Source organism: Polypterus senegalus, chromosome 11 (genome assembly GCF_016835505.1).
Source record: "Polypterus senegalus isolate Bchr_013 chromosome 11, ASM1683550v1, whole genome shotgun sequence".
NCBI lineage: Eukaryota > Metazoa > Chordata > Cladistia > Polypteriformes > Polypteridae > Polypterus > Polypterus senegalus.
Window position 1 is genome coordinate 99,070,135 of NC_053164.1, and position 27,984 is coordinate 99,098,118.

The window sequence follows — 27,984 nt, forward strand, 5'->3', positions numbered from 1 at the left end:
ACTGTGGGACAACAAACAGTGAATCAGAAGAAATAAACATATACATATGCAGGGAAATTCATTCAAACTGCATAAAAAATAAAAGGAAAGGGATTTAGGAAATATTTCCTTAAATCTTCAGCAACAAACAGTTTTACTGAATTCCAATATTAATTTCTGCCCTGCGGTGGGCTGACACCCTGCCCGGGGTTTGTTCCTGACTTGTGCCCTGTGCTGGCTGGGATTGACTCCAGCAGACCCCCGTGACCCTGTAGTTAGGATATAGTGGGTTGGAGAATGACTGACTGACTGACAATATTAATTTCAATATTTTCAAATCACCATTAACGGTTCTATTTCATTTGCTTATCATTATTTCTAAGGACCTCATTCATATAATTTGCACCAGGCTCCATTTTGAAAGTGCTGCAATTGAAAAATGCGTCTTATAAGATAAACTATCATGAATGATCATGTCTTTTGAGGACTATAATATATATTGTTGCTCGACAACAGCAATTACATTTCATTAACCTAAAGCCATTCATTATGGACTAAAACACAAAAATATAAGAAACTTCATGAATGAGGGATGCAATTCAATGTATCTGTTTGGTCCTAATATCTCCTCTAGGAAAGCTCCCTGATTTCCATTGTAAACCCATTTTTACCGTGTGTACCGGTGTCTTGTTATATTTGAGTCATTAGCCTTTTTATGTTTTTTGTCTTGTGGCTTCCTTATTGCCCTTGAATTTAGGCAATTGGTGCCTAATTTTGTCTGTAACCTCACCTGCTACCTTTCATCATTTTCTCTAGTCAGTGTACTGTCCTTTCCCGGACAATGATGTCTATGTGTCCTCCAATTGTCCATCTTAAGCACTCAAATCCGTATTTAAAATTCATATAAGGATATTATTCCCTCCATTAGTCCATGCCTTGACTCATGTTCAAGATGACAGCCCATTTTAAGATGATGTTAGCCCACAGAGTCATGTGACCTTGACTTGATAAGTTTAAGCCCTTTAATTCTTCTAATATAGATGCTCCCCCAGATATGATGGACAGGCACATGTGTAATCAACTACATAGAGTATCTTTCTGTTGAAATACATTTGTTAAAATTGTTCATACCAGTATTCTCTTGAAGCTTGTTGAAATATGAAAAGCAAGTTCATTTACAAAAAGATTACCTATGAAGTGGCTACCATTGCTTTATGCATTACCAGAAATCAACTTATATACTGCCAAGCTGAGAACAAGGATCAAAGCCAAAGTGAAGAGGAACAATAGTGCTTGGGATTATAAAGGAACATTTGGCAACTGGAATACTATAACTTGTTTAAAGTTGTTTTACCTGGCAGATTAAAACTGGTGAGCTGTGCAGTTTCCAAACTTTGGCATTGTTTCTTTTCTCCAAGATGACAGATACATTTCTATTAAAGTTTGAAACATACTTTTTTGTGGATTCTTTCTTTTTATTATAAGGACAGTGACAGAATCGAAATATTCTAAGGTTGTGTTTACAACTGCCTTATATGTATAATGTATTGGTGTATATAAATATTTACCAGTACAATGTCTATGTTTGTTTGTTTCTTTAAAACTTTCTTATAAATATAATCACTGTCTTTGTTTTCATAATATCATGTAAGGGGATAGTGGTGGAGGAGAAGTTGTAGTATAGCAATAAAATTAATCTAAAACAAGACAGTTCTAGAGCAAAAGGGTTTTAAATAATTTAAGAACACCTGTTGTATATTTTACATTACAAACAGGACAGATGTTGAATCCCATTGGACAAAAATACTTTTTAAACCAATAGCAGTGATCAGCTGTGTCTCACATGTCTGGCCACCTCACAGCTGTACTAGCACCATTAAAAGATGAAAGATGACAGACGATTTATTAATGAGGTTGTACCAAAAGATGAAAGAAAGATTTAAGCAGTCCAGGATCAAAAACCAGAAGAATGAAGAAACTGAAACACTAAAGTCCAATATATAAAGCCAAAAAATTTGGACGTGAGCATCAGTAAGCTCTGTGCCCTAGGAACCAAGTAATGCAAACTATTCTATAACATTCAGTAATTATTCAGATCTTTCTAATCATAATATAGGTTGTTATAATAGCAATTACCAAGAAGAATTCATAATTAATTGCAGAATTACGGTATTTGAGATTCCTCTACAGTGCCTCTTTCTGTTTTACGATTTGGCTCAAAAACTAATCAGCACATCGTCATCTCATAACAGGCTTAAGTTTCGAGTTTGGTATTTTTCCATCCAACCGTTTTAGCTTTAGACCGTCCTCAAGAAACTGTGATACACAGACACACACACATACACATAGACAGGCACACACTGATAATCAATATATCAATGTTTTCAGTATCTGGGGATCCTAAAATATTGAGATCCATCAAAACCTGGAGATCAAAATTTTTGACGAATCTAAAGCTTTCACTCTTCCCCCATAGATGATAGATTATGGTAGGGGAGGCTGCAAAGCAAAAATGGCTGGCACAGACTGCTTCTATTTAGTCTAAGAATATTTAGTATGTAGTAAAATTCACTTGTTTTATGATGGAAACTGAAACACAATATGTTTAAAACTGTGGCTGGGAATTACATTTTAATTTGTAAACTGAATGCAAACCAAGGATGATATACTTTGAGCAACATCAGCTTTCACAATGGGATGCTATGTAGTAGATTCGGATTTAATTAAAAAAAAATGGTGCATAATGGGAAGAAACAAGACTGGAGCATTATATTCACCATGGTGCTTTTGAGATAAGGATAACATTATTTGTAAAAGGAATACAATACTGTAGTTCTGGGCAATTAATTGTTCATTTATTGAAAGGAGGTGCATTTAATGTGATGTTTGTGTGACGTCTCTGTGGGTTATCATTGTGTATTCATTTTTTCACCACAAATTCCAAAGATGGTGTTTGTAAATTGGCTGGGTATAAATGAATGTACAGTATGTGTGCATGTGAATGTAATCTGGGATGGACCAGCATAGCTTACTGCCTTAAATCAGATGCAACTGAGTTAGACTGCTACTTTTCAGACTCTGTTAATGGAGAAAGCAGATTTATAAAAATGATTGACATTTATCATATTATTATCATGGCAATATTAGTAATGCTGATACAGTGGAACTTAATGAAGGATATCACAGTGTTTCACACCACAGGTCTGTGCTCTTGTTTCTTTATGACTTTGTATGGCAGACCTGACTAATGCCATCAAAAGCTGTCTGCCCGAGGTAGGACAAATGTACACCTCAAGAGAAGAAATCTACGTCATTATTGGTTCAGGAATGAGGTGACCAACCTGCCAACTGCACATGGCTGGGGTTTCGTAGCCTTTAATAATCTCTAATCATTTGCGCCTAGAGTATATGTTGGCCTCCTAGTCTCCCAATAAGCATCTCAGGCAAGCAGAAAATATGCTATGTTGCAATGTGAGAACTACTAATTAGCTTGCAAATGATGAGCCAGTGGTTCGGGTTTCAGAGCAGCCTGTCCACTGCAGTGAACAGCTTCAGGAATTACACATTAATTAGATCTCCTAAAAGCCAGCATGGCACAGGACTCCTCCCAGGAATAAAAATAATAACAGAAAGAGAGCCTAGCCAAGGAATCCGCAACAAAATGTGACAAATCAAGCTGCTTCCAGAAATAAAGATTAGAATTAGCCAGCCCTCTGAGTAAAAAGGTTGACAATGTGATTAAAGATTACAGTAACACAGAAATGATATCAGCCACAAATTATAATAAAGGGACATTGAGAAATATGTTACAAGGGGGCATTGTCTGGCAGAAACGGGAGGCAAATACACTGGTAATCAATGTTTGCGTAAAGCATCAACAATAATGCCTTGCCATGACAGAGCCAGATGTAGCAACTTCGTGAAGGGTTGTTTTCTTTGTGGAGTTTGCATCTTCTGCTTATTTTATCTTACATACCGCAAAGAGGAGCAATGAGGCTTATTGGCCAAGGAGTTGAGCTTGAAAATCGTTACACAAACACCTAGCAAAAAAACTAGCAAATTACCTAGTATGCTTTAAGCTGTATAATTTTTAATTTTATACTGTAGATGAGGTCAAGTCAAGCACTGCATTTCACCCTGTAATAAGGATGCATTTGTTTCTAAAGATTTATTGTTGCCATATTGGGTCAAGTGATTGGGGTTGAGGTGAAAGTGGAAGTGGCCACAGCAAATGAAATCAATATATTCCCCTTTATCATGAAAACAGATGAAGATGATATGGAAAAATAAGTAAAAAATAAAGAGAGAAAAGGCAAGCAGCAAAGAATAAGAAAAAAAACATAAATGAACTGCATTCTGACTGAACAGGTTAAAAGGTTATGGGCTCAGCTGGAAGATGTATGCTGAATATTCTTTTCTGTCTCGAGTAGCACAGTTGTCTTCATGATGTGAATTCATATGGTGCAGGTAATATTAGAGCTGCTGATGTGCAGTCATTTTAAATCCTGGAGGTACTCAGGCAATGATCCCAGCTGTAGAAACTGAAACCTAGTCTGTCTTTAATTTAGTTTTTTTGTTTTTTATAAGATGTCTTGTTGCCAGGGCTTTGATTGTAGTCCAACGACTTCCTGAGATTCTCTGCTGTTTAATGACTGGAGTTAACACATTCTTCCTTCCACCCATCCATTAATTTTTGATCCTGCTTAATCTACATTTGAGGTTATGATAAAACAGTGCCTATTCTAGCAGCACTGTGCACAAGAAGAGGGTGCCAGTACATTGCAGGGCATACTGACACACGCTGTGCCAATTTATCCCAACATCAATGTCTTGAGTATGCAGAAAAAAAAACATACAGACATAAAGACACAAAGACAGAGAGCAAGCATCACTTCAATCCAGGTCTCTGGAGCTGTGGGATCTCAGCACTAACCTCTGTGCCACTGTGTCAAATACTCAATATATTCAATTTTCTTAAATATGAAACAGTGAGCCCCTGTAAACGCTACATTTACCCTTGGATCGATCGATCTATCTATCTATCTATCTATCTATCTATCTATCTATCTATCTATCTATCTATCTATCTATCTATCTATCTATTTATCCTCCAGATGCTGCAGTAGAAACCATTTTCACAGGTACATATTTCAAAACATTCATTTGTTTCCTATTCCCTTGTTTGCAAGGATGGGAGCCACAGCTCACCCCAGGAGCAGGAAATATAAAACACAAATATCCACAGCCAGTGTGGCAGTAAACAACACATGTTTACAGGCACATTAACACTCATTCATACTACTCCATTTCAAAGTCACCATTTAGCCTGCCCCATACTTCTTCTCAACTTGGAATGAAACCAAAATATCAAGTGAAACACCTATGTAGACATGACAAGGACATGCAAACTCCACAGTTTTCCAATTTTCTAATGGCCGGGCCAAAGGTTAAAACCAAGGTTCTTAACCCTACATGTAAATTTCCTGTCATCCCCCTTTAATTTAACTTAATCCATTGAGATGATCCCTATGGCAGGGGTGTCCAACTCAGATCCTGGAGGACCAGCTTTTTTTCTTAATTATTAATCAATTATTCTTGCTAATGGAACAAACATCTTTTTTCTTCATTTTAATTCACTTGCTTTTGAATATTTGGAGCTCTTCGTTGTTTATTTTTCCTTAACTAGCAGCTAAACAATAATGAAATACTAAAAACACCAACAGATGACCAGCTAATTTAGGGGACTCAAATTCAGTTTCTGGAGTGGCTTCCTTTTCAATAATTTCTGAATTAGAAGCTAGTTCTTGCTGTTAATGAAACATGTTATTTAATTCTCTGCTCTCGTTCTGCCACAGTAGATATTTCTCAGATCATCATTTTGTTCTTTTCAGAAATGTTATTGAAATAGATATTTATGATAGGCACATAGGTGCAAATAGGTTCAAGTTAATCGATCATCTGTTGGGAGTAGTAATCGGCTTATAATTAAGTAAGCGGCTGGAAAGAGAACCTTTAGCAGAGCCTCAGTTTGACAACACTGCTCTACAGCAGGTGGCACAAGGCAGGATCCAAGCCAAGGACAAAGTAGAATAAACTCAATATAAATGGCTATTCTTTGCTATTTATTAGCAAAGGCCAGTAAAGCATTCCTCTACATTTGTTGTTTGGAATCTTACTGCCTTTGTTCTGCTACCCCAGTTTAGTTCCTTAGTATTACCTATAACATTATAGTTGGGTTCTCTTCACTCTGGTTGCAATTATTTCAATAATAACCTCAATGGGCTCCTGGGGTGCAAACGTCAGGTCCACACCCTACATGAAAAGTTACCATCTTAGCCAGTCAAGCCAAAGGACTTCAATGGCTGTAGTGGATAACCAAGCTTCATAATTGACTCCTTCCATAAAAATCCCACTACAATATGTTTCCTGTTCCTTAACAAAAATGTCCACGTATATCTAACCGATGAAAATACATTATCCAAAATTAATTTAAAGATAATTATAAAAAATACATTGTTCTTTAGCTTCAAAACTGAGGGTTCCAGTAGAGCTTTTGTGCATAATACCACTAACACCAAGAATATAAACTGTCATGATATCAAGTGCACATCCTGAGAAACCTAATTCTCACATACAGCAAAGTGAAGTCTTGCAATGTATTTGTTAGTAGTTCAGTTCAATTTAAAAAATGAGCTAAAATTTGCCTTAAGGAAAGTGGCACATAAAAATAACCGTGAGGTTGCAAGAAATTATTTGGTTTTTATTAACCTTAATGGGTAATCATCTGATGCAGTAGAAGAAGACTGCAATCCAATCCCCTCCCCAACTTACTCTGTGATCCTGAGCAAGTGACTTGACTGTTGGCACTCAAGTTGCCTAAATATGAGTCTTTGTAAGCATAATGTTGTGCTTTGTACTGTTAACAATATACTTTGGGATGGATTTCATCATGAATGGTGTTACATAAAATGACTGCAAAAATAAAAATTGCACTTTACAGACACACTCATGCATGTCTGTGGATCACCCTCCGGGCTCATCTGAGGTAGGTAATACCACCCTGGGTCAAGAGGGGGCGTGCGTGCTCAGGCTAACCTTCTCCTGTTTTGTTTCTTCCACAGAACAGAAAAGATGCCCAGTGAGGGCAACTGACTCCACCCTTTTCAGTCCCCCGCCTATAAAGCCTACAGCTGCTGGAAGGAAATGTTCAATTTCAAAGAGACTGCACAGCAGAACAGAGCACCTTCCACTCTTACCAGAGCCTGACAATTTACTTAGCCAAATGGCTTTCTTATTTTGATTATTCTTTTGAACAATGTACAAGGGTGCATAGCTCCCATATTTGTTGTATTGTGGACTGAATTAAATGGGGACAACCGGGTTGGTACCTCAACATTTATTTGTGGAACTTACCGTTCTTCACTAAAACACAATGCACTCTTTTTCTGTTTGGGTGAGTAGGTAGGTACACGTCTGTTTTAGTTCTATGCCCTCTCATTTACTAGCTATTTTATTATTTCCTTACAATGTTATGTTGGTAATTTAAAGATCATTCCATTTATTGTCAATACCCATTTAATATGAGCACAGGGGCTCAGGTGCTGATCTCGATTACATGTACGGTTCATAAGAATAGAAAAATGATCTTTCAATCAATTAATCTTATCTTTGCATGAAGAAGAAAGTTATAAACCTCTACAAAACAGCAGGCATTACACATCAAGATGAAACAATGAATTATATGCACATAGAGCAACAGCAAGAGGCAAACACATTAAAATCAACATGCCAGTATATCAAAGAAAAGAAAGAGAAGGATAAGACAAAGGGAGAAAATGAAGTGTCAAAGATACAATAGATAAATGACAGCTTCAGACCAGAGTAATGTGTTCTGTGGATTGATTCTGAAATCACTATTATTTCTTGCATATATCAGTGGCCTAGATGCTGGCATCATTATTAAACTTGTGAAATTTATAGATAACATAAAATAGGACAACTAAGTTACTAAAGCAGCGTGAAATATCCAGCAAAAATGTTTGACACCTGGAAAATGACATTTAATGGAGATAAACATATAGTTCTAACTGCCTGTAGCAAGACTCTACAAACAAGGTGAAAACAAGTTTGTTTAAGACAACAACTTGGGTGTCTGTGTCAATGCAGTGTTATTCTGTTGCATGCTGTACAGTGAAGCAAATTGCTGTGTGTTGCTGTAATGCTGTTGTGAACATGCTGGCAGTTAGTGGAGTGTTTAGGGTATTGCTGTGGTCATTGAACATGGCCATTTTTGGCAGTTGACACATTGTTTATTTGTTAAGGTCTGAGTTACAGAAGTGTCTGCCATTGGATGGATTGCTCCTGTGCTCAGGGTTACAGTATTGAGTTTTTGAAATGTGAACATAATAACTGTGTAGACTGGGTGAATGTTTTATATGTTATATAACTTTGTGTATAAAGGGACTAAACAAAAAACAACAAATACTTTAACTTGATTGATAAAGCTTGCCTTGACAAAATAAAACATTATAAAGATACAGCGCATGTTGGAGGAAAGCTCCACCACCTTGAAATAAAGAAGACAGCTTTTCTTTTTCTGCACTTCATTTAGTTGTGATCTTTGCTTGCAGTGTATGCTCCAACATAATCCAGTTAAAAGGAAAGCAGAGACTTAATTTTTTTTCTCCAAGTAGGATTTTTTTCAACTGATTGTTAGTGATCAGCTTTCTGAAGAAGTTAGGTGAGCGCAGTTTTTCATTAGTTTTACCTTTCAACCAAGTTCGGGGGGAAGGAACATTTTAGTTCTTACTAAAGAAATACTATTCTTTAAAAGAACTAAAATGCTGAGAGGGCTTCTGCCTCCTGCTGGATACACTGGTCACCTAAAATTATAGAAGATAAAGTAAGGAATTATGAATTCAGGTCCTACTTTTGGAGTACTAATCAGTCAAAATAATGTGAGGTCTTATTTAAAATTCAAAATTTAGAATGTTGCACTTGTGATAGACTGGGGCTCAATAGAACCCCTAAACACGACTACATTAACAGAGTTCAAACAAGGTTATTTATTTAATAAATACCTCAAAAATTATTGAAACATGAGTTGTCTCTTCTACAATCACCTCTCTTTTCAGGACCATACTGCCCCCCTCCAGCTGAGTGATGCCTTCCTTCCTCCCAGCTCCGACTTGCCTGGACAAGGGAGTGCAGTCCCTGGGAGTACTTTCTGTGCCTAGGCTACTGCCCATTGGAAGTTCTTCCGGGTCGCACAATAGGGAATACATTTTCCTGCAGCTCCCTCTTGTGGCACCCATTGACCCCAGCGGAAATGTGCTGCTGCAGTACAATTCTCTGCTTTTAATTGAATGAGTGCCGATATCGCAGGCTGCTGCCATCTAGCATGAGGGGGGAATAAACACCCCTCAGAGACTGTCCTTCCCCACTCTTCTCTTCTTTTATCTCGGCTAGGAAGGTACTAGAAACATGCCCAGTTGGGATGCTTGTCTACTATAAGAAAGACTTAGCAATTTCTGAAGCTTTTCAAAGAAGAGGAACTAGGAATTTTCTGGAACATTCAGTAGGACTCACATGAATATTGAAATAAAAAAAAAAAGTCAAATTGGATTGGACCCAAACCTTCTCACTGTATTGTACAATTTGTATGTTCTCCTCAAGAATTCAAGGGTTGGTTTAAGGAATACCTGTTTTTATCAAAATCCCAAATATATTCTGGTTTAATTAATTATGAGATATTCATTCCTTCATTCCTGAGCTAATGACAAAGAATTAAAAAGTATCTTGCTGTGCTCAGTCAGTCACACATAATGTTTTTGGTTGGTAAATTCTGGTTGGCTACTGAGAAACTCCTTAAAGAGGAACTATAATCTTGCAGTCAGCTAATAAAACAATGCATATACTAATCGCAATTGTTAAACAAAAAACACTTTTTATTCTATTCCAGAAACTGTATGTAAACTTCAGACAAGAAATGTCCAAAACCCCTTCTCTTTTATAAGATGGCGTCTGACATGTCATCAATTGACACATTGTGCCTCAGGAATGAAAGGGCATCCATAGACTGAAAACACAACCCAACAGAATGATGTCATCTAACGTGTCAAAAAGACCTTGGACAATAAATATAAATTAATCCTAGCAAGACAGAAATGATAAAAATACTGAAAATATGTTCCAAAACCAATAGAGATCATGGCACTTTGTGTGACCGCCTTATTTTTAAAGTTCCCAAGCAATATAAATACAATATCAGGGTTAGGTAACAGCAGTAAATTTAATGATTTAGATGGGGCAAAGTTATGAAACATGAACATTACAAAATTTAAGAAAATACTAACCAGTGATACTTATAGAAGACTAGCAAAATACCCGTGCTTCGAAGCAGCAAAATATTGCATTAAAATTTTTATTGAGAAGAAAATTAAACCTTATTAAACTGAGGGAAAATATACCAATAATTATTTGTTAAGGATCTCTTTGTATACCACATTGTGAGTTCGGCCCTCCGGTTGTAATATGACCAAGCTGTGCGCTGAGCTTACTCTTGAGCATGCAACGTACAGTTGGCCATGTGAACAGTAATCTTGTTTCAAATCTCACAGCTTGGATTGCTGCTTTCATAATCGGTTTGAGTTTCATGGTTTGTTTCAAATAAGACAGTATTTGTAGGACTTGTGTTGAAGAGACATTCGGCATCTGTCAAGTGTTGTAAGTATACAACCAGTTTCATCGATAACTTCACATCCAGCTTTTGAGAGTTTAAACATTCATAAACATTAAAGTGTCCACTACTGAAATCGTCACCTGTCAATCTAAGATTTTTTAAAGGCTTTGGCGGTTGTCGAAAAGTGTAAAATATTTGGCCATTTCGGTACACTTGAAAGTGACAACCGAACAATTCACCAGCAGCCATCAACTCACATGCAGATGCATAGGTGAAGGGCTTAAGCATTTCACTCTTATAGTGCTCCTGTGTGGTATAATTATCTCCTGTACCGTCATCAGTCCACACCTTGAACCTGACCCAGTCATTCAATACATAAGACACAATGTTCCTCCAGATATCAAGAGTGAGCCTGATATGGCCGTGCAATATGTAACAAAGAGAATGGAAAAGGCAGGTGCCATCTCCGGGCATGGAAACCACTCGGTAAGTGACAGTTCTTTGATCGATGGTGATCACCTCAATAGACATGTTAATGGGGGTACGGTTGGAATGATAAAGAAAATGGGTACCTGAACAATGTAAGGTAAGTCTAAAATACCTACACAATAACTATAATTGTAATAAATGAACAATAAAACAGCGGAGAAGCCGTGGATTAAATTAAAAGGCTGTAGTTATCAGCAGGGAGACGTGAATCCCGTGGCGTAGCAAGGAAGGGAATGCAGATACTGGAGCGACGGACGGCCTTATATAGGCAGGCAGCCAACAACGTGGGAGGCGTTGGGATGGGGGACCCAACACCGCCTCACACAGTGACCGAGCTGCAGGCTATGGACGTATATATGTACGTAAGTAGGATTCAGTTAGCGTTGGGAACCCGCGTACCCAATTTTTTGAAGATGGGCCCATAAGTAACAAAGACCGTTGAAAAGTTCAATATTGCGGCCCACAGTGGCATCATACCACTGAAACAAGTACGTACATTGGTTTCGGTTAGTGCAGGGAAGCCACCTACCAAATTTCGTGAAGATAGGGCCATAAATAAGAAAGTTCAACATGGCGGACGTTGTCGACCATTATGACTGTTATGCGTAGAATTTCGAAATGAAACCTGCTTAACTTTTGTAAGTAAGCTGTAAGGAATGAGCCTGCCAAATTTCAGCCTTCTACCTACACGGGAACTTGGAGAATTAGTGATAAGTGAGTCAGTGAGTGAGTGAGTGAGTCAGTCAGTGAGTCAGTGAGGGCTTTGCCTTTTATTCTTCTACCTACACGGGAAGTTGGAGAATTAGTGACATTGGAAACTTCAATATGGCGGCCGACAGTGGCATCATACCACTGAAATAAGTACGTACATCGGTTTTGGTTAGCGCAGGGAAGCCACCTACCAAATTTCGTGAAGATTGGGCCATAAATAAGAAAGATTAACATGGCAGACCATTAGACATGTCACCATCTAAAAAAAATGAACAAAAGTGAAGAGCAGAATATTGCTATCTTTAAGGTGGTTTTGAATGCTTGCACCAATCAAGTTACAATTACCAGGCCTGCAGAAGTAGCAATAGCAGTGACAAGAACAGGGCAACTCAAGCAAATTTGGATGTAGGCCATCACTCTAACGGAGGGCTTTCCTTAGTTGACCATCTTACCAAATAACTGATAGCAGAGGGCTTACCTTGGCTGACCATCTGACCAAATAACTGATTGATGTGCTTTTCTCAGTACTTCACCTGCATGGGGATTCTGAAAGGAATGGTCAGCATCCACAAAATGGATCTTGTCTTTCTCAGATATAAGTCAAAAAGAAATGAATAGGTAGTTTGTGAGAACCTTTGTAACAAAAACAATGTGTTTCTTTTGTTTTGCAGTATATTTTGTACTATAGGACTAATTAGCCGTGTACATTATACAGATTCTTAATTCTGTACTCTGGCCTTTTTGAACCTCTAACATCTTGAGGTCTATGGTTATTGAAAAGTGACTGATATAAGCGGGCTTCAGTAGTGATATTAACCATTCTGCAAGGAAAAGGATCATGATGGTGGAAAGGTGGATATGCACTTGGGAGACAAGAATCATTTTACTCTGGCTTTTGTCCTTCTCTTTGCTGTTTTTGCTGCCAACTAGTTTATATTCATTTGGTGGTCTTACAATGTTTGGTGAATTCTTACTAGGCTCAGAGAGACAGACAGGAAACAATGATATAACTATTTAAAATGACAAGTATCTTACCTCATATTCCATTCCATCATAATTAGTTAGGACACTCATACTTTATTTGTATTTGCCTCATGGTTACACAAGGATGTATGAATGTTAGCAAACATTATTAGGAAGTTAGTTTGTAATCCAAGAAGTGGAGCAGGAAAATGTACACAACATCAAAAATCATTTCCTGAGGCACCAGAATCTCTGTAGCCAATCCTGGGCAAAAGTGACCATTCATTCATGGAATATGTTTATTTCATTTGATCCATTAGTAGTCAGGGCAGTTTCCTGACCTCATTCTTCAGGGGAATATAAGAGAAAGGCAATTTAGGACCAACTCTCACTGGTGCCTGTCTAATTTGATAAATCTTTATCGCCAGAATATTTTTAACTTGACCAAATTAAAGTATATTGCTTATATTCTACAAATTGCACAAACTAAAAGGATATCTGTTGTTGCCTTTCTTTCATGCTACAATTTATTCAGTTTAAATTTGCTGTGGTGGACTTGGTTCGTTAATGAAGATGTTAATGAATGTGTTTCCAGGTAGCAGCTTTATTTTTGGAGCACTTTCTTGGCAGGGGGCGCGTTGGTGCAGAGAGACAGAGAGCCAGCGAGTGATGTTCACTTCACAGCAAGCTGGGGACTATTTGACTCCACTAGTAAATAATAAGGGAAATTAAAGTCATTTCCACCACATTCTATGTCAGTGTTCCTTAGAGTTCAGGACATGTGTGGATTGCTTTACCAATAATAGATTAGTGTCTTGTGCCACGTGGCAGAATAAATTGCTTGTGTCTTTGTCATCATCACGTTATCATCTTTAGATCACATAACAACACATTTGTCTATCATTCTTCTAATGAATGAACCATTCCAGGGGTTAATAATTTGCAGTCTCATCTAAATCTCACACAGTTATACAGCCAAAAGAAACATTGCCATACTACATCACAGATACAGAGATATGCAGCTATTCCATGCCAGGATTGCAAATGAATGGATGATTGCTGTCCTAGAAAGGAGCATAGTAATCCTTTTCAAGGAACAGACTCTGAAGGAGCATGTTGTAGAGTACTATCCTGGCCAAAGCCAACTTACTTTTGTTGTCTGAACTCATCTTTTTTATTGTTGTTTTGATTTTAGATGAATATAAGTGTTTGATAATCATCTAATACATAATATCTTAGATGATTCGCATGGCTAAAGAAATTATTAAGGAAGCAGTGATAAATCATGTGCTGGAAGGAAATATTGACTGATGGCCTCTATTGGAGGTCTGTGCTGCCTGTGTTATTGCTGGGTCATACCTTGTTTTTTTTTTCTTTTACAATGCCTTGAGGATACACAATAAACAAAATGAACATAAACAATTACGCGGCCTTGTGATTATATGCATTTTTGGCTATGATGAATCATGGCGAGTGTAACAATAGTTTTTACCAAAATAAGTGCTGGCTTAACACGCTTAAGGTGTACTGCTTTTGGATAATTTATTTGTATATATTTAAACAAAGATTTACTTGTCATAGAATAAAGCAGACACTTGAACTTGACAAAGTCATGTTTTCTTTAATTGTTAATTTCTACTTATTCATTTATTTATTGGTCAACTTAGTTATTTTCTGAACCCACTAACTTTAATAAAGTGTCTTTGGAGCCCTAAATCTCAACAACTTGTCAGTGTTATAAACTGGAATATTTTATGGTTGTGCTAAGGGATGTGCCGTCAGGGGAGGCAGGTGAGGCAGAGCCATCATGAAAAGTAAAAAAAACTAATAACAATAATATAAAATAAATCTGCCCACTGGTCTGTGCTATAAATGTGTTTTCTGTATGATTCCAATAATTTTGATCATTTTTATAGTCAAAATCTCTGAATTTGCAGATTTCCTGTTCAGATACAGGGGAGAAACATGAGTTGCAGCAGCGATGAGCTAAACCTGACTGCACTCTCCCACACACACAGGGTTAATGCATGCAACTGGCGCATGCCTGTTGCTGCCTCTCTGAATGTCACCAATATGATGTTTGCAAACACGTCTATTATACATCCTGACTTTCCACAGTCTAGCTAATATCTTTAATGAATATGTGAGACATATTTAGTCTTGCTGATTGGACATAAAACCGCAGTGAAATGGCACAAGGTGAAGCAGACAGTACCGTGCCACATTGAAGGGGGCACATGTGAGCCCAACAGGTGCTCACTGCTGCTGTTCTTCTACACAGAGGCGCCAATAAGTTAGTGATATCAGAAAGTCAAGTGCACTGGAGCGGTCAGTTTATTTTTATTTTTTATTCTGACTGACTGTGAAAATGGAAGATTAAGACTTAAAACTAAAGGAAAATAAGGAAGACTTTTACAAGAAATTGACGGAGATTTTCATGGAGAAGGCTAGGCGGATGGACTTCATTCACAAATAAAGGTAAGACCATAAACAGTTTTCAATTTTTAAAAAAAAAATGAGATCAGACTAAGAAAAAAACAACCTTTGACCTTAAATAAGATATTCTTTTGTTTTTCTTGTTATTCTTTCGTCGAACAGTCTCTATTAAAATTGATTAAAGCATCAGAATAAAAAGCTTTAAAAAAATGAAATATTTCAATTAAGGTCAAAATTGAAATCCGTTTTTTTTTTGTATATCACTCAGTACTTTCATTTGTAATTAATGAGTATGAATTGTGGAATTCATATTTTAGAATACATAGTGGATGCAGAGCAAATGCGCTCTCTCTGCTCTCTCCCGCCGCCATAAATGTATTGTTCTTTTTTAGCCAAATATGTGCCTTACCTATGATGTGCAAATAATTCTGATGAGATGTGAAACATAACCAATGTGCATGCTGCCAACTGAATAGTCAGTAAGCTATTCTTTTGGGTTCATATATTTGTAAATCTGACTCTGAAGGACTCAGTGCCTCACCAGCCATGAACCTCACTGCACGTCACTGTTTGTGCTCTAATTTCAGGCATAGTTTGCTTTATTTACAATTACTTCTCATTCTTTACTTCATTACTTCATTCTGACATCATTCTTGTTGCTCCTGTGTTGCAGTTTGCATCACTGCTGTTTATCTGTTTCTAGGCAGGTTTCCATCACATGACATATCTTGGAGCAATATGTGACATCATCACTGTGCGATGATATAAAATAGCAGTGCGGTACACTCTTAAATGTGCAGGTTGTTTAATGGGTTGGGTGGTTCCTCATAGAACCATTGCCTGATAAAGAACAGGGAAGGATTCTTAGCATATGAAATTAGTTCTTTGGGTTTTAAAATGTTTTCTAACATGTTGACAAAATAGAAATCTTTAACGTATTGTAGGCAATCTAACAGGACACTAACAAATCAAGGAAACCTAAACTTAGCCAGTGTTATTGTAAGCTATTCATTGTTAATTATGTAGCCTGTTATGAATCTTATGAATGGTTCTTTTAAAAACCAAAAATGGTTACCCTATGGCGTACTACATCATAGATACAGAAATAAACATCCATTCCATATCAGGACGATTACTATCGTAGCAAGGACATTTGTAATTCTTTTCAAGGACCAGACTCTGAAGCGTCATGTTGAAGAGTATAGTTCTGGCAAAAGAAATATTAGTTTTGTTAACTGACGTGGCACTTTTGCTTTTAAGAGCCTACACATGCTAACCTAGTCTTTATAATTTGGAAGAAAACAAAACTGCATTACATGATATCACATTGGTTTTGATTAGGGATCAATTCTTTTAATTCTTGTTAGTGTGGCTTTGGAAACTCAAGATGATTCTTTTGAATATGATTTCAATTTTGCCTCTCTAGATTTGTTAGCTCTTTTGGTTCTAGATTTTAGCACTTTATTTGACACTAAAATTGGTAAGTCCCTTTAGACCCCTTTTCTTTACCAGTTATTTATTTTTTTATTTTTTCATTGTCTCTTTCATAGTGATCTTGGCACAGAGACTCACTTTGTACTTAACAGTTAGGAACAAACCCTGAATAAGTTTTAAGACAATTGCAGGGCAAATCATTTACATTTATTTATTTGCCTTTATCCAAAGCAGCTTAAAAAATCTGGGATACCTTTGATTACATTTCTTCTGTTTTTAAAATTGGGGCATAGGGAGGTGAAGTGACTTGATCAGGGTCACAGTGTCAGTGGCAGGATTGGAAACCATAACCTAAGGGCTAAGCCTTAGCCACTGAGCCACATTGCCTTTAAGTACAATTATTTTTTCTTCCTCTAGTAAAAACTAAGTGCTATTTTATTTACATATAAAGGTCAGCTAAATACATGTCAAAATGTAAATTTAAGGTAAATCTGTATGTAAATTTGTAAATATAGCAAACAAAGATGATACATGGCTACAAAACATGCATCTCATTAATATTTATTTGTGCCATTTGCTTCTTATGTGTGTCTACAGAACACCTGAACTTAGCCTGTGTTATTGTAAGCAGCAAGACATTCTAAAATAATGAACCCATTGGTATTTCACAAATCTGTTACCTATTCATTATTACGTTATTATTTGCATAGCCTCTTATGAATCTAAATAAATAATGGTATTTATATACCCACATTAGAACTTGGTATTCAACATGCTTGCTGTAGGTATGTAGTTAGAAAAATATGCTCAGACATAGAGATTGGGCCAACTCTGGTAGTTGTGGTGTGATTTCAGAACTTATAACTACGTCAAGGTATGACCTACTGAATCTCAAGATATATCATGAATAAACTAGGTTCATGGCAATTCTTTTCTTAAATGCTGTTAATGAAGGGTCCACCAAAATAGCCCATGAAAACCTGCATACATGACAATGCTGTCACTATATATCATTTTATAATTTTTACGTAAACTCCGGCTCTTGAGTTGAGTTCAATGTGCCAGATTTGACACAGGCTCGTAACTGGACTAAATAAGTTTTTTAGCCTTTTATGGTTATACACAAGATACATAAGAAGAAAATAGCACAACTAAATATTAAGTAAATGAGTGGTTTGCAGCCATATGTTATCTTTGAATATTTACAGATTTACATAGATATATATCTTAAATTTATATTTTGATATGTATTTAGTTGGCCTTTATATGTACAATAAAATAATACTTAGTAGAGCAAGAAAAGGACAAACAAACTGTGCTTGCCTTTACTTCACTATTAGCACGTAGACTTATCTCGCTCCTCACCTCTTTTAAGTAAGTGGGTAACTGATGTTATCTTCTGTTTGAAATTGGAAAAAAAATCAATTTCTCTCTTAGAGGATCTGTTCAAACATTTTTAAAACCTGGAAGGATCTAATTAATAACATTTTAGAATAAGCATTTATATTGGGGAGAAAAACTCCTCTCCCTCTATACTGCTCTCAAAAGGCTGTTGGCCTTTCTCTCTTTCTCATGGGTCGGGGTTGAATTGAATTTAATTTTGTTAAGTTTGATGTGATTGTATGGAATGTTACATGCCTTAAATAAAATCAATAAAAGTTAAAAAAAAAGAAAAGTTGCATTTTACTTAAAGTCAGATGGTATATGTAATGATGATGTATGATTTTTACTATACAAAATTCTTCTGAAGTGTAAGCATCCACTCAGGGATGAACTGCAAAATGCAGTTCTATAAATAGTCTGTGATATTCATTTTATTTATTATTTATGAATGACTTTTTTTTTGGTTCCGTATACACATTTATATTTTTTGGATGCCTGATCCATTTCAGATATTAGTTTGCAGTTTTGTTTTCTTATAGTTAAAAATTAATTACGTCCTTTTGTTTTCACACAGGCAGTGCCATTTTGAGATTCATTGGTATATAAAACACCCGGGAATACAGAATGCATAACATCATAAGGGTATAAAGGGCAACTTTGTGCACTTTATGGTTATCCAAGATTACAGAGTCTACATAAGACTTTGCAAGTGTACTCCCTTGTGTTAGCTTCCTCATAAAAGATATTATATTATTGTTCTCTCCTTTTGGCTGTGATCTTGGTTCGTGTTTTTGGCTAAGTTGTCTGGTGTATTTGAATGTCTTGCTTTTATCTTGGCCTGTTATTCCAACCATGTTTTCACTTCTGGTCCCAAAGAAATTCAAACTGCCAAGTGACTACACTCTTAAAAATAAATGTGTCTGGGTGCTTCTTTAGAGTGATGCCATAGGGGGAACCATTTTTGGTTCCTAGAAGAACCATCCATGTGCAGGTCCCAGAAAGAAGTTTATTTATTTATATCCAAAACAATCTCCATAATGTAAATAACCAGGACTAGATGGTAACAGATTTGTGAAATACCAATGAATCCTAATTTTCAAATTAAGGTTTTCTTCATTTGTTAGTGCCCTGCTAGATTGCCTACCAAACACTACAGATTTTGTGTTTTGTTGTACATATTAGAAAGTATTTCAAATCAGAAAGAACCGACTCCAGAATGAAATTGTGCTTAGTCAAGACATAGTTCAATGAGGAACCGCACATCCCAATAAAGAATCAAGCAATGCTGTTAAAGAGCCAGTATTTTTAAGAGTGCACTCTAGGCAGTACAAGCAACAGATAAGCCAAATGTCATGTTCAAGATTCTTTCATATATGTTTTGATGTCTTAGACTGTTTCAATTAGAAACTAAGTTTTATATCTCTCTATTATAAAAAATAAAAAAAAAAAACTGGAGACGAGACTTTTTTCCTGTGACGAGACATAATCTTTTGAAGAGAGACACTTTCATGTCCCGCAAGACGGGCAAGTCACGTCATACTTACAACCTTTGGAAGCAAGTCCAGTGATACACATGCAGAGCAGGTTAGAGATAATGTAAATAGGAAAATCCGAAAGACTCAAAAAAATGAGAATAAAGATCACATTAGCGCAAACAAATGGAAAATATTACTCGGTGAAATAATGGAACAGCAAATAGAGATTGAATTGTTTTTGAGGATTTCTGGAGGAGAAGAGAGACAAGGTGCGGCACACGGAATGCAGATCACGCGGCACAGGAGCAGCAGAAGGCAGCAGCTGATCAAGCAAAGAGGAGGTAAAAAAAAACTGTTACTTCTTTCCCATCGCATCACCGTTTAAGAGGGGGTTTTGGAGGAGCGACCGCATCTCCTTGGGGTGTATTCAGCCCACCTTTTCACAATAGCACATAGCACTGGCTAAGGCAGTGGTTCTCAACCTGTGGGGTGGGGAGCGAAGTAACAAAAAGGGGGGCGCGAAGATGTGAAAAAAAGAAAACAAGAATCAAAAATATGAAAAAAACATCTGTTGAAACCAAAACAAATTACAGTAACTACATTATGATACTAGAACAATAAATATAGAGTTAGATAAATGTTGATAAAAGTTAAGTAGGTAAAATAAAATATGCATCTACAGTACATTTCAAAAAAATGTTAGGGGGGCACGATTAAAACTGTTATGAAAACTCGGGTCGCAAATACTTAAAGGCTGAGAAACGCTGGGCTAAGGGGTAGGTGAGAAAAGTGCAGATATCACGGCATGCCAGCAGCAGAAAGCCAACAGCTGATCGAGCAAGTAGGAGGTAAATAAAAAAAAGAATTTGTTTCCCATTGTATCACCATTTAAGAGGGGTTTCGGAGGAGCGGCCACGTCTCCATGGGGTGCCTTCAATCCCCTCATCACAATTGTGCGTAGCTCTTGGCAGGGGTGGGAAAGGGTTTGGCGAATGAAGCAAGCAGGGGCAAATGCCCCCTAGTCTTAAGTAAATCTTTCATTAGACTAAGTTTTGTAAGCAACATTTGTATTAGGTGATAAAAAGAGTAGCTACCACAGCAACACTTTCACTGTAGTTTAAAATCTGTTTTTTCAGCTATTTGGCCATTTTTTCTCTGAACTAAGCTATATGGATAAAGATCCAATAACACGACAATAGCCAAAAAGATTGCCTTTGCTCCTGCCTTCAGTGTTGTTAATCAGAGATTCTTACAGTGGTGATGATTTTCATAATCTGGCTTATTCTTTTAATTTGTTTTCTAGCAGTTTCTCGACCCCTAAAATTATTTCAGTATGTTTTTTGTGTTTTGGATGCCAAAGAATCTAGTTATTATATGAATTTTAGTGTCCTTGCGTTTTTAACATTGTTAAAAACGATTTGTATTCTCCCACTTTGTCATTTTATTTTCCTTATGGGTGCTGCCATTGTGGATACCTGCTGCTAAGATGAAACACCTTTCTGTTGAAGTGCAGTTCCCTGACACTGAACATTATGACATCACTATCGTGATTGATGTGGACTCTGCAATTCACATGGTTACATCAACCTAAACATTTTAAAACCCAATGACACACGTTCCTGGTCATTCAAGCTTGGATTCATAAAAGAAGTAAACCTTGCATTGTTTCTTATGGCTTGTTTTGAAATTACTAGTTAGAGCATTTTTTCTGCCCTCTGATTTACATCTTGCATTTCTTAGCTCTGGTTATACGTATCCTTTTTAGGCTGCTGCCTTAATGCTCTTTTCTTTGACAACAATTATCGCTGCATGTACTGAGTTTTTTTTTTATTTAATTATAATCTTCCTGATTACAACATCTGTATGAATTCAAACTTTGTGTGTCATTTTCCATTTCCATTCTCACTCAAAACTGCTGTAGCCTTGTGCAAGTAATAAAATAATTGAGGTGCAACTCATCCCTTCTCTGGTTGTTGTAAGACGTTACTCAATATTAATACCTAAAATAAATACTATTCATTTCTAATATTCTAATGTCTTTCTGTCACTGGCTTTGACGTATGTGTGCATGGAAGAAATAGGCTTTTACCTGCAGGTATAAGGAAAATCTCAAAGAGTGTGTACAATAAGTTATTATATTAATGGTGATTTGTGTATGGTCGGCAGGATACGAAGAGCGTGCTCCTCAAAGTAGCTCTTTAGCTATTTGTGTAAACTCCATGCCTAATTCATTCATCTTGTTACAAAAGTTAAGGTGCACACCTATTGTCAGCATTCCACTCTGAAGAAGAATGACTGCTTGTTCAAGGTTTATGTGAACATTCTTTTAACTCAGCAGGCTAGGCAAGAGTTTTTTCTGCCCCATGGTTGGGCTGATTAGTATGATGTCTTACGCTTCAGTTCAGGAGGGAATAGATTTACAGCCGCAGAGTACAAACATTTTACAGTATTCATGTATTCAGATAAATGTTACCTTAGGCACTAATGTTTACTCATCCATCCCAGCTCAATTTGAATTTCATTGAAACCAACTGGCATTTTAAATGTGTTTATTTCGTTAAATGTTGTCTGCAAAATTTTCAGTTTGTTCTACTTTTAAAAAAAAACAAATGTCTTATCCCTTAAAACATGCCATCAGAAGCGTTACGGCCATTGATTTATTTTGAAATCTGTTGACTGAGTCCAGAATCATGGGAGTTGCAATTTAAATTGCAACAAAGGCCACAAAACAGAAAACTCCATAGCTTACTTGCCTTTTTCTAGTCACACCCAAACTGTCACTAGTTTGTGGAAACCATTCAAGTAAAAATTTCTTGTGCTGTGTATATGTGTCAATAAAATTGAATACGGACTGTGCAATCCATAGAGTTACATTGACTTGAATGCATATTTCTGAACTGTCAGAAAAAAACAAAGTGCCCCATGAAAAGTCAGACAGATCAGGAAAGGAAGGCAGAAAGCACAGAATTATTTTTCATTCCTTGACTTGAAGCACTGGTCTCTTTTGTATATTTCTATAAAGTAAAAAAGAGGTAATTTGCACTCACTGCTCTGGTGGGGTTGCTCTGGTCAATAGGGTTCTTGAAGTCATTTCGCAGCTCATCAAAGGCTATAATCTGCAAGAGAACAGAAACACTAATGAAAAGGATGTCTACAGTATTTTTGTGCTCAAACCTGATATGACCTTTGCAGACTTGCATTGAGATTGTTTCGATTTTTTTTTAGAGTTTGGCCTACTGCATAGATGAGCTTTTAAGTCTTTAGGGCAGAAACACTGGTGTATTGGCACCTTTTATATAAGTTTCATTTATTATTTATAGATTTTTAAAATCCAGTTATCAAACAACAAATTCCTACAGGCCATCTTGTTAGCATTGGGATACAGGGAAAAAAACAATCCTAGATGAGACAATCCAGCACAGGGCCTGCTAGCATACACCCTCATGTCTGGCCAGTTTTAGAGTTACTCTAACATCCTTTGGGAAGAAAGAGGAAACATGAGAATACAGAGAAGTCTGTATCAGCCTTAGAGGAAAGAATACAAAATCTACAAAGATTGAAAATCAAACCCATTTCACCATTGCTGGGAGTCAGTGGTACTAACCACTGTGCCACCCTAGACACTTTTTTTTTATTGAATACCAATTCTGTTTGCAATACTTGCTAAAAGATGACATTTTTGAGTACTTCAGTCTAGGCAGAAACTCCTACTCCTACTCCTACTTCCCAAAGCTAATCTGTCTCACAACCTAAGATCGGAAGAATTTGGCAAGACTTCAATAGTGGCAATGGAAGAGATATAAAAGATTTTTGTTTTGCAGACTACCATGAAAGGGAGTCAGATGACTCGACTCTAGGGAGATGCTTGAGCAGGTATACATTTACATTTTTTCAGCCTGTCTTTCTGTTTGGGTGGAAGCATATTTCATTATAACAACCAAAAGATGATGAGATTCCTTTTTGAGTGTTAAAGAAATAATGAAAAGATGTATTTTGGTTGGAAAATATTATTTTTTCTAATTTGTGTTTTTCGGTTTAATTAGACATTGTTGTATTTTTTCCACAAAAGCCAAAATGAACATCAAAAAAAAAAAGTGAAAGGCAATCATAAGACATTTATATTTTCATTCATGCATCAGAGGAAATAGAAGTATTGACACAAGAATACCTAGGCCTGAATAGAACATCCACACAATTGCCTGGATCCTTAAGCGTAAAAGGAGCAAGCATTTCTCATGGTTTATCATCACTAGACTTCTCATCCTGTTTTCTTTACGGTTTAAAAATCCAACACTCTTGTGATTGTTTATGATGAGCAGCACTTAAGTGCTGTTAGACCTGACTTTTACCAAGACCGTTCCACCAAAGAATTCAGAACAGTGGCCCTAAGTAACACTGCGATGGCAAAGCTCAATGAAAAAATGCAGACTCCAAGAGTTGAGATAACCAGATGAAATGAATGACTAGAGGCATCCCCAGCCTCATCTGATGAAATGCTTGAGACACTGTTCCCCAAAAAACACCAAGCATTAAACTACCGAGTATTCATTCGCTGCATTGTTAAAGGTATTAAGGAGTAAAATCATCTAAAGGCCTGTTGGGGTCGTAATCTGGGCTTGCTTAAAGTTAACTTTTTTACAGGCACACCCAAGAGTGTGTTACCCAACTCAGGGTGAAATGTTTATAAATGACAGACTTCACCATTAACTGACTAACTTGGTGTATTTGGACGCAGGCTACACTTGCTTTTAGGTATCTTGAAAACAAAACAGTGACACCATAACCTTAATTTTATGTTGCCCTTTTTAAACTGCTTCTAGAAACCATAAAGTTTAACCCATGCATATGTCATATTGTCTAACATGACAATGAAGATATACACTGCCAGGCATGTGTGTCTGAGGGTCACCTGCCGGGCTCATCTAAGGCTGAGTACTACCACCCCAGGATATCACTGCACCATCGCTAACTCTTGCATCTCTCTTATCATTCATAGCTCCAAGAAGATATCCACTGAGAGCAATTGAACACACTCCTTTGGGTCTAGGAGCTTTAAAAGGGAGATGATCCCAAAATGTGGTGTCTCATTTAGGAGATGACTTACCCACATTACGGCACTCCGACCCTGTGACTGGACCGCTCCCTAGAGAATATTTTGTCAAACTTTGTCTTGTTAACCCATTTCAGTTCTTTTTTAATTTGCAAGTAAACAGAGTCGCCCTGCTCCCTCAACCTAGAGCACTACTCAGTAAAGATATATATAGCAAAAGTAAAAGTTTAACACTACAAGCCACATTACACTGTGTATGTGGAAAGCTGGTCTGCATTAACTGTTGCACGGCAACTGGTGACCTATGAGTAGCAAGTCCTCATCTTACTGCAGCCAAACAAGACCAAGTCCAACCTGTCAGGTTCTTATAATAATTGAACTCTTTTCTGAGGGATTATTTAGGGTTTTCTTCATTGCATATCTAGAAACTGACATTTCCATTTCAAGTCTCATGCATCTGAAGACTTCACTGGCTTGCTTGTTGCAGTTATTGCTGGGAACAATAAATGTTTTCCTGGGCACAAGTTCAAATGCATCATGGCAGCCATTTTCTTTAAGAGTAAATTCCAAAGTAAGAGTTTCCCTAAAGTTACATTCTAGGAGGAGGTTAATCAACCATAAAAGCAGTCAGAAAGGTACTAATAGAGACTTTTAGGTATGGACTACTGAACCATTTATGAACTTTAGGCTTTATATTTCTCTTAAATTTCAAAGACAAATATCACCGTTTTGTTATTAACCCTTGCTTGGATATTTTTAGCCTCTGCTACTCAGAAATAATAATTAACACAATGTTTGATGATTTGTTTAAAGAACAAATCTACCCAGTTGCGCTGTCAGTGTACCACAAACAACCAGTGTTCACCCTCGCTGTTTTCTATAAATGCTCTCCTGGTATCTCACACACTTTAATTTCACAATTATCATAAATAAGACAGCATATTTCCATAACTGGAGTCTGAACACTTTGCTTTCATATTGGTTACACATTTTATGAGATGAATAAAGCAGATTAAAATAATAATTACTTAGTCTAGGTTGCATTCAACTTTTCATCACCAGACACAATAATATTCATTTATTCATTTATTTGTAAAAATAATACATTAAGAATTCCAAAATGTTACCAAGTGCCAAGGTCAACAGTGTGAATCCTAGAATAATAAATGAACACAATTGCACATAAATGCATCATTTTCTGCTCAATATCTAATGAAAAGATTTTCTTTGATCATTCTTTGATAGATCTATCATATAATTGAGCCAGCACTCTTGTAAACGATCATTATGCATCAGTTATTCAACACTGGTGTACTTATCATATTCAACGAAAGATGTTTATCATAATATAAATGATAATGAATGTGATTGTTATCTCCTGTTATAATTAATCACAAACACACCCTGGGGAAAATACAGATGACATTATTTTTTGTCATACTTGTGTGAAGGAATTGCCACTTCACGTATCTAGCATCCCAGGTTTAACTCCCATGCCCAGATGTTGTCTGTGTGGAATTTATCTGTTTTCCTGATGTTTCTCTTACTTGCACTCCAGTTTTCCTACGACATTGGCAAAGTTTTGCCGATTAGATTAATTGGTGATTCCAAATTGGCCCAGTGTATGTGTGGGTGAGTAGGCCCTAAAATTCTGTTTTTTCCACCTTGTGCCTAGTTCTTCAGGGATAGACTGGCCCCTCAACATGTAATAGGATTAAGCAAGCGTGAGAATGTTACGTCAATATAAATTTGTCTTCTGGAAATAAAATACTGTGTGTCTGAAGATATAGATTTTGTACAACTGAGATTGTAATAAATATTTCAGGAAGTCCTATATAAGCAAATTGTCGCAATCAAGTAAAAGAACATTTTGTGAAATCAGCCTCATTATATGCAATTAAAAAAAAAAGTTTATCTTGTAACGGAAAGATGTGCTTGAGTTTGGAGTGTCAGAAACATCTTACTGGTGGGAGGAAATGGGAGGGAAATGAGTGGAGTAATATTGCAGGAAAGCAGAAAATACTTTCCTTGTGAGTTGAAGAAATAGAAGATAAAGGCAACCTTCTTGGCATAGGGAGTTTCAGACACTGTGTCTTAGGCTCTATTTACACCAAACATCAAAATGCTTACGCCTATATGAGGATCCAATATCAAATTCCTTGGGCAAATTTTAAATCATCCATTTATATAGTTGCAGTATGTGTATAGAAAATGTATTTGCACTTACATTTGAATTAAATGTGAATGTTATTTGTTTCCAATCTACTCCATACATGGTCTGAGAGATCCGATCCCAAGCATGCTTACACTTTGGTTTTAATGTGCTGCTACCCGACTAAGAATGAACTACAGAAAACACATGTTAATGCTAGGTGTGTAAGGGACCACAGATAAACATTAGGGTAACACTGATATTTGTTCGTTTTATTTGATGAATAGCGTACCGAACATTTCATTCTGATACACATTCAGACTATTCAAATATACAAGAATTATTGGTATGACTAATAATATTGTAAAAGAGTGCAACATGCCATCTTCTTAACAAGTAATGATGTCACCATCCACACAGATAAGAGTAATGCTAGCCTTCCAGGCTACAGAAGACCTTCTATAGGTTTAGCTAGTCGGGCTTTAAGTGAATTTAGTCTGTAGCAGCCTTTTGAGCTTGATACCTAAAGTTTAACACCAGGGAATAAGGCCAATCCCGAAGTCAGTTACAACTGTGCCGGAAGAAAGGATGGCTCTTTCCAAAGATGGGTTATTTAAAAGGAAGGGAAATGGTAACTGTATGAGTGTGTGATGTCGGAGTGATTTTTGTGGGGTGTGATTTTAGTTGAAGTTTGAAGTTGCAGACAATAGCAGGTACACTTTCTAATATAATTATATATATATTTATATATACTATATATATATATATATATATATATATATATATATATATATATATATATATATATATATATATATATATAAAATGGTAAGCATTGTCCGTCTGTCACATAAATACTCAAAAACCCCTAGGCCTTGAATCTTGATGTTGGTCTTAGTTGACAGCTTGTGATTTGAAATGTGTCCTGTAGCAAAAGAAATGTGGAGGTGTGTGCTAGCCCAGAAACATAATTGGGCCTTGGTTCCTTCTCATGACTGACAGGAAAAAAACAGTAACAATATCTGCTAAGAGTGAAGCATGTTGCACAGGCCAATCTGAGGCATGTCAATGACGGAATTTACAATGCAGGCACAACAAACACGGGCAGCTGCCTGAGCAAACTAACATCTGCTCGAGTCTTTAAAGCACACTGATTGTTTTCATTAGAACCAAAAGTCATACACTGACTCGCAAAACAATGTCAGCCATAATGTCATTCCACTAAAAAGAA

At 36.7% G+C, this 27,984-nt stretch overlaps 1 protein-coding gene across 1 annotated transcript in view; it reads right to left on the minus strand.

Annotated features, from left to right (window-relative positions):
* Positions 1–27,984, minus strand: part of cnih2 (cornichon family AMPA receptor auxiliary protein 2) — a 173,759-nt gene that overhangs the window by 89,719 nt on the left and 56,056 nt on the right. The window contains exon 2 of the mRNA XM_039769352.1: positions 22,599–22,667. Coding sequence (XP_039625286.1) covers positions 22,599–22,667 — 69 coding nt within the window. The remainder of the gene's footprint in view (positions 1–22,598; positions 22,668–27,984) is intronic.